The sequence below is a fragment of the Pecten maximus genome, chromosome 9 (genome assembly GCF_902652985.1).
Source record: "Pecten maximus chromosome 9, xPecMax1.1, whole genome shotgun sequence".
In the NCBI taxonomy this organism is placed as follows: Eukaryota; Metazoa; Mollusca; class Bivalvia; order Pectinida; family Pectinidae; genus Pecten; species Pecten maximus.
In genome coordinates this window covers 43,363,511-43,375,776 of record NC_047023.1, presented here as the reverse complement: position 1 = coordinate 43,375,776, position 12,266 = coordinate 43,363,511, and the positions used below count along the sequence as shown (strand labels likewise).

Sequence of the window (12,266 nt, the reverse complement as noted above, 5' to 3'; positions counted from 1 at the left end):
TCACTAAGACGCCACATCTTGAGCAGTAAGATGGTTCCATGCCTCAACATCCTGTCTATCATTATACCTCTATGATAGTCATTATTTTGCCGACATCCCGTAACAATGCTGACATGTTCTAAGCGGCTCAAATGATAAAAAAAGCAAACGACAGAATGTGTTTAGCATGATGACGTATCGTTCATATATCGGTTAAGTATGATATTACACAATCCCTCCATACGTATCAGAAACATGTCCATACGGTAAATCAGAAAATATCACATATATCAATACGCCTACACAGCCGTCATCATATTTTGAAGAGCATATCTTAAAGGTATTACCATGGCTTATAATGGTAAACACTGGTCTGGAATATGACATTTCTTGTCTCGAAAAATGACTGTATAATGAAAAATGGCTCCTCCTGAGGGCGTCTGAGTCTGTCAAAGCATATGGTTTTTGCTTTCTTTATTGTAATTGATTTGAATCGTTTCACATGGACATATATATGTTTGACATGTACAAACTATCAACATCATACACCACGACGTTAACTATGTAGAACTGCACAGTGCTACAACATTTAACATAGTTCGAACAATACACAATTCTAGGAGTCCTAGTTTAACTTATGCCGATAGAGATTGCAAAATTCCCAATAATTGGAATGACACAACAACCTTGACACAAAATGTCAATATATACCCTAATGATGATGCATAGATGTTCTTCAGAAATAAAGCCAACTTTCCACCGCGTTGATATACCTAGTGTTTCATTTGGCACCACCTAGTTCCCATTTTAGGATGTGACTTTACCGGAATTTGATCTAGATTCCTATAACTAACATCGTCGAGGAAGCAGACGACGCTTCACTCACCGGAACACATGATCTCTTATGATAACTTATTTTTGTGGTTATATCGACCTTGATTTTGAATTGCGGTTTCATTATTAAGTCAGTATGTTTTCTGTTGTTTTCGAATAACATTGGCAATATACAAATCAACGTTGTGTAGACGTTTTGGCGACACATCTATATTTGTCACACAATCGTATCGTATTTTATCAGTATAATATAATGTAGGTTATCAAAATTACATACTATATTACATAATTGATGTCGTGATCTCTTTCTTTCCTAGTAAAGAAACAATGCAACTATTCCTTCTGAATTATTACTATGAACATATATTCAGATAGTAAATATTTGTTTACCTTTTCATCGGAATCAAACGTTTTGAAGTGAAATTATTAAATTGATACCCCATTGTCGATAGAAGTCAACTTTAACAAACATGATCATTTAGAGAGTTAAATCGTTTTTCTAAGGTTTAATACAGTTTAATATTTGTCGTAAGCCTCTGCCTGGAATTACTTGCAGAATTACTCATATAGTAATATCGCATGATAGAGTACACTCAACGGAGGACGGTTACCCCCTGGGGTAATGTTATGACTACTAGTTTAAAGTACTCGTAGCCCGTCATAAAACAGGTATGCACTTTTCCTTTGTAATGAGACGTTGTTTCGGTATATAGGTGAGAAAGTCTTTAACTGCCCGTCTCATTGACATTACGTATGAGAAATCATTATAGTTGTTACCGATTTAATATCCTAAAGAAGACTTCAATTCTATGAGTTGTAGTCCCGTCTCACCAATACATTTGAAATGCAGTTCCCTGGAGCAATAGACTTCCAGTTTAATCAGCGATCCAATTCAAGCCAAGAGCGAAGAACTATAGAGAGCTCTGAGAATTATATTTTTGCATAACACCTCGACCGATTTAATGTATGTCTGCAAAATATTACGAATGGATGAAGAATCCACAGGGAATTGCTGTTATTGAAAGCTAAATTAGGAAATATGATGCATGCGAAACCGACACCGAGTGAAATGAGAGAGACAAAGATCAAAACAACGTCTTAGAAATATGATGCATTCGATGTGAAATTCTCTGTATATTACATTGCATCACTTCACACGGCTCAATCGATGGAAAGAAATTCATCATGCCGTCATTCAGGTTAAATCGAGACCAAAAGATCGGTACAATGCTAATATACCCAAGGCGTGAACTTTATAATACGGTTTTCGTAAGCTATTAGATAGTTTAATGCTTATGAAGCAGCATTTGTATTTTACATAATTTCAGAGAATTACTATAATTCATATATGAACATATTTAACCCTACACTGCCTCCCAATGTGAAAAGGATATCTTCGATTTCTAAAAATTGTTAACATACCTTTTATCTTTTATACATTAGCTTTTCAAAGTAAAACGGCAAACTTCTTGAGATAAGACCCTACACGCATGCTGTCTCTCAGAGCTAACTAAATGTGTATTCTTTCTCAAGCTCGGTATAGGAACATCGAGCTAATGATTATAATTCAGTTGTGCTAAATCTAATCGCCGGGAAAAAATAATGTTTGTCTCCCTTTGATCCAAGTAACCCGAGACAAAGCTTTCTTTAACTAACGTTAACTATGGAGTCATAGAATGTATAACTGGATGTGCTATTGGCGATAGGATCCGGTTCCTGGATGTATTTGCTGTCACCCATATCAGTTTCCATTGTTAAAGGGAATTTCCGCAAAAGATGGGAAAAATCTTTCTATCGAATATTGTCAGCATCAAAAAGTCTTTCCTAAGGTCAATTTGAACGAGCGTAATTAGTGCGAATACCACAGGCTAATATATAATTAGACCATTTAAATAAAGCACGTGGGGAATCTGGAACTAAAAGGTCACTGCGTCGTATATTGTATTGGGTAAATACTCATACGATTTTTACTTATGATTTCTAAGAGGACGCAATTTCATTAGCAGCACTTCCTGTCATTTCTATAATGTTCATTAATATTTCATACAGTTCGGCCAATACATCGTAAACTGTTGTGAGACAATCAGGAGCAGGTGAATGTTTCTAAATCAATCTAGGTAGATCCATAAAAAAAATCCACAAAATAAATAGTGTATGTTTTTTATGGTAAATTGGGGTATATTATTTCCATTAGGACTTTGGCACCTGTTATATAATCTTATATATATATATAGTAATAATAATAAAAAACACAAACCAGAAATTCACACTAGCGCTTTCAACATGCTTTGAGAGCAAGCTCTTCATTACACCTGAAGAGCTTGCTCTCAAAGCATGTTGAAAGCGCTAGTGTGAATTTCTGGTTTGTGTTTTTTTTTATTATTATTACTATGTATACCCATCACAAGGACATTGTATATTTTTAATTATATATATATATATATATATATAACCCTGTCGTGTGAAATAGCTCTTTAATTCAATAAGAAATATATAAGGACTTTCGAGATGAAAATAAACATAACTTTCATCCCAAGCTTACTCGTATCTAAAAGTAATGTTTACTCTTAACCTTTATCCCAAGATTACAATGTACTCATATCTAGCATTGATGTTAAAACATGGCATTCATCTCGAGCGATATAAAAAAGACCTTCGTATCGAGCTTACTAATATCTAGCAGCGATGTTAAACCATAATTCATAAACTTTTAAATTTATATGAAGTGTGTTTTGCAAGAGGCCTTATACATGTATAACCACAAATATTTTATCAAAATTCAAAAAGTTAACTTCTTGTCGTAAGGCAAAGCTGGAGATTTGATATGCGTACAACTTCAAGTCATACATCTATAGATTTACATCATTATTGTATTGTGGGCAGCAGTGGCTATGTCAGATCCTTGTATTGGAGAAATATCAATGCCGTAACATTTTATCATTCAAGGTTCAATCAACAAAGCAACATTTGGAAGTTGACACGCAACTGCCATATGTTTTTCGCCATTGTTCATTCAAGTTGAAAATGATTTAAAAATACGAATGCGATCGTTGTACACATCCTTCAGACTGTCATATGTATTTTTGTCTTATCGGCACCGGTATGATACTAACCAGACGTCCATGTCCGCATGGAATAACTCCACACGACATGCATACAATACCGACAATATATATTTACGACTCTTTTTTTTTAACTTGCCGAATGCATTTTTCACCCACGATTCATTTTCGTTTGATTGGTTATGATTCATTTGAATATAAAATATATGAAATATCAAATTTCGAAGAATGTCGGAAATTGAAAATATGTTTCCTCTAGCTCTGGCTCTTATTAGAACCACGTGTGAGAAAGTATGTAAACGAAACATTCTATCGAAGTCAGAGTCGACAAAACTAAGATATATCACAGTCACAGGTCACAGTTTATATTGTTTATTTATTTATTTATTTTATTTTTTTTTGGGGGGGGGGGGGGGGGGGGGATTAGAATTAATTGAAATAATCAATAATGACAATATATCAAAATCAAACCTCAACACGACACAAGATATCTTAAACCTGCTGAGACAAGTTTCCTAACAAACGGAATCCATTGACTGTCTTTCGGCGTAAAGATCCGGACCACCAGTACGGTGTCGTATATATATGTACGTTAGCATCAAACAATAATCGCAGGTTATACAGGAGAATAGCTCTTACCTACCAATGGGAAGCAAACAGTATAGATAGTACATATATAAAAGGATTTGTAATATCGGTTATTGTACATCATATATTGAAATCACTTGACGTCATAAACCAGCTATCATTCTTGTTCCTCCTTCAGATTAATCTAGAGATAATATACCTTACTACTTACATTTAGTGTATTTGTTTTGTTTTGATATGCCTTGACATTTCACAAAATGTTTTAGAAAGGGGCAAATAATATTAGACAATTGTTTTGATATTTCACGTTGTCCTTGAGGACATTTGGTATTTATGTATATACGGGGATATTTGTGTGTATACGGGGAGAGGTTTTTTATGTAGCATATGCAATGCTAATTTGCAACATATTTACTACTAAAAAAGGTCAGTGAAATCAATGAAATATATATATTTACCGATGCAACTGTCTGTTTGTATCGTTCATTGTGGCATTGTGAAAAAGTAAGTATTTCATTGCGGATGGAATATTGCTACCTATAACTTGGACTGAATATTTTCCTTGTTTACATTTTAAGATCGAGTGGGTAAACTTACCATATCTACCTGTATCAAAAAGTTCAATTCGTTTGCTGTATTTTCAGGTTTCTTGGCGAAAGGTTTCCCTGGATTACCCGTTAACGGTCGGCACATTGCTGTTCGACCCTCAAGAAGAGCTCAGTGTTGATCACAAGAAACTGAGAGGGATGGTCACCCAGTACAACCTCATTATCAAAAGGGCGCAGCCCCGTCACTCTGGGAAGTACGAATGTCAGATAAGCGCTACCAACATTCATACCCATCATGTATACCTTACAGTGTTAGGTACGTATACATTGATGGCATCATTATTTCCACCGTTTAAACTGATGACGTCATCATACTTATCAGGTATACCTTACAGTATTAGGTACTAAAGTGATGAAGTAATTACGATCACTATGTATACCTTACAATATAAGGTACGTAAAAACTGATGACGTCATCATACTCATCATTTACATTTTAGAATTTTTAAGTACGTATACGTGATGACGTCATCATACTCATCATAATCGCATATATCATGAATTAAACAATTCTAGTCAGACTAATTCTTCAACGTCATTAGTGTCAGTTTTTATGTTATGATGATGTAAATTGATATACTCAACAAAATGTCACGTTGTCAAAAATAGCCGAGGACTATTCTATACAGCATATACGCAATACAGGGACCATGTGACTGGTATTCAACGACGTCACAATCTCAATATTCTAAATATTGCAATTGGACAAAACGAATTTGATTAAACAGGGAAACTTGTTAGATCTACATGTATATATATTTATCCTAGGTGTAAAATAATTTCACAGACGTCTCAGAGCGATATTTAAACAAGAGAGTCAGCTTTTAAAAGGAATTTTCTAGAATTTGAGAATAACGAAATTACAGTTGTTATCGTGCAGGCCACTTTACCGAAATCACAAATCATTTACTTACCCAATGGTAACACTTTTACATATGTTCTCATCAACAGCCCCCTTCCTTCCCTTTTCGCTGTGACACCTGTATTTAGGTTAACTAACCTCGGAACAATCGTGTGTAATTAGCCGGATAACTTAATAATAAACCACTTTATACCAAAGTAGTAAACCTGCTGTCAACATTGTTTTGTCCTAACATTTAACATTCCATTCCCCCGTAAACTGATAATAACTTTTTGCAATGTTAAAACGTGAACATAAAACAAGTTTGTATTATATCTAAATTATCTCCTCTCTTAATATGAACTTTTGAACATGTATTCACTACTAATTCGATCTTGATATGTATATACAACTGTACATATATTTATCGTTATTTAAAAAATATTGATGTCTTCAGCATTCTTTGGTCCTATACGAAGCATTGCTATTATTTGGTCCTATAAGAAGCATTGCTAATATTCGGTCCTATAAGAAGCATTGTTATTATTCGGTCCTATAAGAAGCATTGCTATCATTTGGTCCTATAAGAAGCATTGCTATTATTTGGTCCTATAAGAAGCATTGCTAATATTTGGTCCTATAAGAAGCATTGCTATTATTTGGTCCTATAAGAAGCATTGCTATTATTTGGTCCTATAAGAAGTATTGCTAATATTTGGTCCTATAAGAAGCATTGCTATCATTTGGTCATATAAGAAACATTGCTATTATTTGGTCCTATAAGAAGCATTGCTATTATTTGGTCCTATAAGAAGCATTGCTATTATTTGGTCCTTTAAGAAGCATTGCTAATATTTGGTCCTATAAGAAGCATTGCTATCATTTGGTCCTACAAGAAGCATTGCTATTATTTGGTCCTATAAGAAGCATTGCTATTATTTGGTCCTATAAGAAGCATTGCTAATATTTGGTCCTATTAGAAGCATTGCTATTATTTGGTCCTATAAGAAACATTGCTATTATTTGGTCCTATAAGAAGCATTGCTATTATTTGGTCCTATAAGAAGCATTGCTATTATTTGGTCCTATAAGAAGCATTGCTATTATTTGGTCATATAAGAAGCATTGCTATTATTTGGTCCTAACAGAAGCACTGCTATTATTTGGTCCTATAAGAAGCATTGCTATTATTTGTTGGTCATATAAAAAAAAATTGCTATTATTTGGTCCGATGATAAGCTATTATTTGAAATCACACAGAAATCCCGACATGCTTTTAATATTTTCCAGAAATAGTAATACATATTATATAGGATCACAATACTATTTTCAATATCAATTGTTTGAATAATATAATTCGAAGGACATAACATGGACTTTCGTCGTGCATTTGGTGTGTCTTTGTTCCCACTAACAATTCAAAATTTCCGTACTCATAATTCTAACTAGATAAATATGGCCGAAAAATGGTGTATAAAGTACACTGTGCACGGACTTATCTGTGTTTACATAATCTGCACGCGTATACACCTAGCTATGTATGAGTGGACTACGCTCTACCTGTACATCAAAAGCACTTTCTCCGTAATAATTTCCCCACGTATTGTATGCTTGAATGTGAGAAAAGATAATTATTTCCTCTTTTTAAAAGTATTTTGTATTGTTTTCCTGAGGCATATGTTTTACAGACCTTTGCTTAAAACTTAAAAGTAATGATTTCATTGCGATCTTCAAAATATTCAGAACTGATGTATTTTCGGCGAATGAACTTCATTATATTACGATATATATCTCTAGCTTTCGTATTTTCGGCGAATGAACTACATTATATTACGATATATGTCTCAAACTGTCGTATTTTCGGCGAAAGAATTGCATTATATTACGATATGTGTCTCTAACTGTCATATTTCGGCGAATGAACTACATTATATTACGATATATGTCTCTAGCTGTCATCGTATGACTTGTATGACCTGTTTGTCCTGGTCGTACATGTAAATATTCTCAAATGAAAATATAAACTATACATAAGATGTAAAATGCAATTTCGACCAGATTCCACTTTTTACATTATTTTTTGTTGCATATAAATCGTCAAGACTAACAGCTGGTGTGTTGGAATGAAATAAACTTAATAAACTTAAGCGGACGTTACCTTTTATTGTTATAATTTGGTAATGATTTAACTCGAACAAGGCACCATTTAATCTGTATTGACATTATTGTCTCCGAAGTTTGAGGGTAATAACCTAAACATTTTAATCTGATAATTTCTATCATTAACAGTACAACTCAAAAATGTATGTTAACACTTAAACTTATACATTTGTAGGTAACATTTCGTAGAAATGTCCGACTCCCAGTCCGACAATAACAATGGCGGTTGACTTTTGACCTTTGAGGCTTGTTATCAGGGGTTTTAGTTTTTATTTCCATTGATTATGTGTTAATACTCCCCCTGTGTAAGATTTTTTTAAGCATTAAGTTTTATCGCACACTTACTTGGAGAGTCCGATTCTCATTTCGCTTTGGTTAACATTTCAGTCAAATGTTATTCCATAGCTTGGTGAGAAACCCGATTCCCAGGTCGGTAAATATACCTGTTAGCTAACTTTTTCCTCGGAAGAATCGTAGATTTTGGTCAATATTCAAATGATAAGTTAAATTCTTACCTTTTTGAACAAAACATAAATTTCTCAGTTTTATTCCACAGATTCACCTTTACACATTGAGCCAGGTAAGATATTTACTATGTTGTCGGCTGCTCCTTCCAAAAACATCACTCATCACTGCTTCTTATCCTATCACGTCATCCTGAAAAGAAAGGATGTATCGCCTTCACGTAGTACTCGCTTACAGAATCTTAGATGTCTTTACTACTACATAGTAGGAATCACCAATGATATACATACAAAATGTAAATCCATGTAAATTTCACTGATTGCCAATTATTTATCTTATATTGTAAGCAATACGTCTAGTGTGTACCTACTACGTTTGTTATTTTTAAATAATTTAATTTTGTATGAAACACGCATTTTCATTGCTGAAATAATTTTGTTATACCTCCATAACAAAATTTTTGACGTTGCGAAATGTAACGTCATTTTTGATTGGCTGATGACGTTGCGTAATAATTTATCACAGAAAAGAGTTCGCCACAGATAGTGAAATATCTTGGTGTGTATAAGACGAAATTAAATTATAAGAATTTACATTAATTATTTTTTCTGTTATACAGTCATAACATAAAAAACTGGAGTGTACTCTCTTCATAAACCGCTTCGCGGTTTATTTAAAGTACACTCCAGTTTTTTCTGTTATGACTGTATAACAGAAAAAAATAATTGATGTTAATCCTTAATAAACTCGGATCCGACATTTTAAATATAGAAATAAGCTTGGGATAAAACGTTTTCGTTAGTATTGAATCAGTTGTTTTACAAGGAAATAATATGTATCTAACTTGAGTTAGTGAAAATATATGTATATATAGTTGCGAATATGTGCAAAAGGAGAGGCCGTGTATAGGCATATCCTGTTGCAAAACTGGCATCTAATCGCAATGATTGAATGCGAATATTTTGAAGAAATAATAGTGTCAAGTCATTATGCAGCAAAACAATTATGTTAACTGGTCTTGCAATTCCGTAATACACTGTTCTCTCAGCTTCCTTGGTATATCTATCATTATAAAAGCAATTGATTCCAATCTGAATACAAGTATCAAAACAATTCACACATACATGATGTAGACAGGCGATATAAAGGAATCTAAAGTTATTTAACTATCCTATTTAGTTTCGTCGATATAAGCCCTACTTTAGAACGTAACATCAGATAGGCCTCGTTCAGCTGTTGACACTCTTGCTCAACCTACGGCTTTGTTGCTAGATCTCATTGCCGCTTCACTGTCGCCAGTTTTGTCGCCATTTTACATAATTTGAAAACACGGATTACAATCCTTCAACAAACGTTCGCTATACAAGACCATCTTGGCGACATTTAAAGAGAATTTTTCAATAATCCCTCAGAATTCACATCAACTAGTTTCGTTGATATTTAAATGGTTTCAGACGAAATAATTATCTTCCCTATTTGCTAGGTTGTTGCAGTGTTGTTTGCTTCCTACATTTCATTTTTTTATCAGTTTGGTTCTTCTGCTTTTATTATATTATTTCACAAGACAGGTGTATTCTTAATGTTTTCAAGAACTATTCATCGTTATTTCTTCACAGTTGTATCTTGCATTAAATATATCAATTTTCATTGTTTTTTGGCTGTTATTGGCGAAATGGTTCAAATATATTTCTAAAAATTTATGTCGCAAAATTTGTTAAGTTTATTTTATTGCTATTAAGATGTAATATATGAGCACTGCACTGTAAATACTCGCATGCATTGTCATAGATCACATCGTCAACGTTGTTGTCTATGTCGTAAATAGGATCATCAACATTGAATTTATGTCGTAAATGGCATCGTCAGCATTGCTAGTTATGCCGTATTTGGTATCGTCAGCATTGTTGTTTATGTAGTAAATGACAACATAAGCATTCTTTTCGTAGACATTATCAAATTTGGAATAAATAATATTGTAAAATCCAAAAAAAGAAACAAGTTTCGAAACCAAATTTACGAAGTGGTAGAGATAGCATGACATATTGTTAATAACGTTTTTACAAATGTAACTGAACTTCTTTTATGATATATAAAATATTATTAAACATTTTGACAGAACGGAAATATCAAAGGAAATTCTTGCAAATATTTCGAAAAATTGGACTCAATGTGAATCAATGTTAAACGCGCGAAAGTCTGAATGTAATGTACTGTGTAATTAAGCTAGAAACACATTGTAAAAGTGCCACGCTTTCAAAAGTGATTCTGAGATTTAAATGTGTCTACCTTAATCTAAGTAATGAGACGTTTTTGATGATCTAGATATAATTTAGCTGGATAGTCTCCAGAATGCGTACTTAGACATAAGATATGCTAGCAATGCTGTATATTTAGACGTGGGTGCCTAATGTTGAGAAACAGGGGCGACGGTAGTGTAAATGAGAACTCACAGTGATGAGACCTACCCATAAATGCTACAGGTAGGTTGACATATTCAAGTTCCCTACCAAGGTTCGGTATATATTTTGAAAGATTGTGAGATATACGAAAAAAGAAGACTGATATTGTCAAAGATAAGGTTCTAAATATTGTACATACATGTACCTTCGCCAAGATTTGACATAGGCTTACAGGATTTTTATCCTCTTTTTACCCTCTTGGTTGTTTTTCATGTAGGAAGTAGGTATTTTATTGTTCCAGTTGAACACAAACCTCAGTGCTAATTAAAGAAGCTTTCAGTAAACTATACAAAGTACCCAATTCTGACTTCTCCCTAATTGCTTTCCGGACAAATCTTACTATGCCTAAATGGATAAACATTGTATAGTACAAGCAACATTATCAAGAAACATTATTGCACCATGCTTCAACATGATAAGGCTTTGCAATAACAATTATACACGTACAGGAGGAAATAACAGCAATGCATTTCTGTAATTTGTGACGCCAAAATGAGCAATGGCGTCATTGTTTTATTATAAAACAATAAAAATATATTATGTCTTCATGTTTAACAGAGAGCGAAGAACAATCACGAGTAGTTTATATGTATCGTGTTGATGTACACTGTTTGAAAACAATATACATGTAGTTTACATTTAGGGATATATATTGGGATTGTCATTGATAGTTCAAAAAAGATACATCTTTGATTTTTCGACCATATTTCAATAACCATTAGAATTAATATTTCCTAAACACAAACATGATAACATGTCTCTTTTTTCTATCTTTCTTTTAACAGCAGTAAATCTTTAACAACACTTTCAATCGTGTGAACTAAATATCATTCTTAACATATGCAGTTTTCGCTTATATTGATTATTAATTCCATGTCTGTTCACAACTTTAATACTGTTACTTAGGACCCCCTGCATGTTTCTGTATATTGTGATTGTCGAGAGTTAAATATTGATATGTAATGTAAGATTTTACATATATGCTAATAGGAATAAGCCGACATTTTGTTTCACAAGAGAAATCACGCAATCACAAGCAATTATATCCGAACACTTTAGTTACAGATGGTTTATTTGTCCTAGTCTAGGTTATTTATTTTGTCGCATGTAATCATCTGATAATAGTTTCCTTCGAGTGGGTCTAACCAAGTAGATGTGTGTTAATAACAAAACGCACGTTTTTAGTGATAACATCTAATGTGTATTTGAAACAACTTCACAATTGCGCATGCGTCACCAAAACAAAAGTGATAGACTTGTGTTCGAGAAG

At 33.3% G+C, this 12,266-nt stretch overlaps 1 protein-coding gene across 4 annotated transcripts in view; it reads left to right on the top strand.

The window, feature by feature from the left end:
• LOC117334133 (zwei Ig domain protein zig-8-like) overlaps positions 1-12,266 on the top strand; it is a 151,924-nt gene that overhangs the window by 114,480 nt on the left and 25,178 nt on the right. For 3 of the 4 annotated variants that reach the window (XM_033893599.1, XM_033893601.1, XM_033893602.1), the window contains 2 exons: positions 5,108-5,327; positions 8,629-8,652. In XM_033893599.1, coding sequence (XP_033749490.1) covers positions 5,108-5,327; positions 8,629-8,652 — 244 coding nt within the window. The remainder of the gene's footprint in view (positions 1-5,107; positions 5,328-8,628; positions 8,653-12,266) is intronic. The other variant, XM_033893600.1, reaches the window with a different exon arrangement.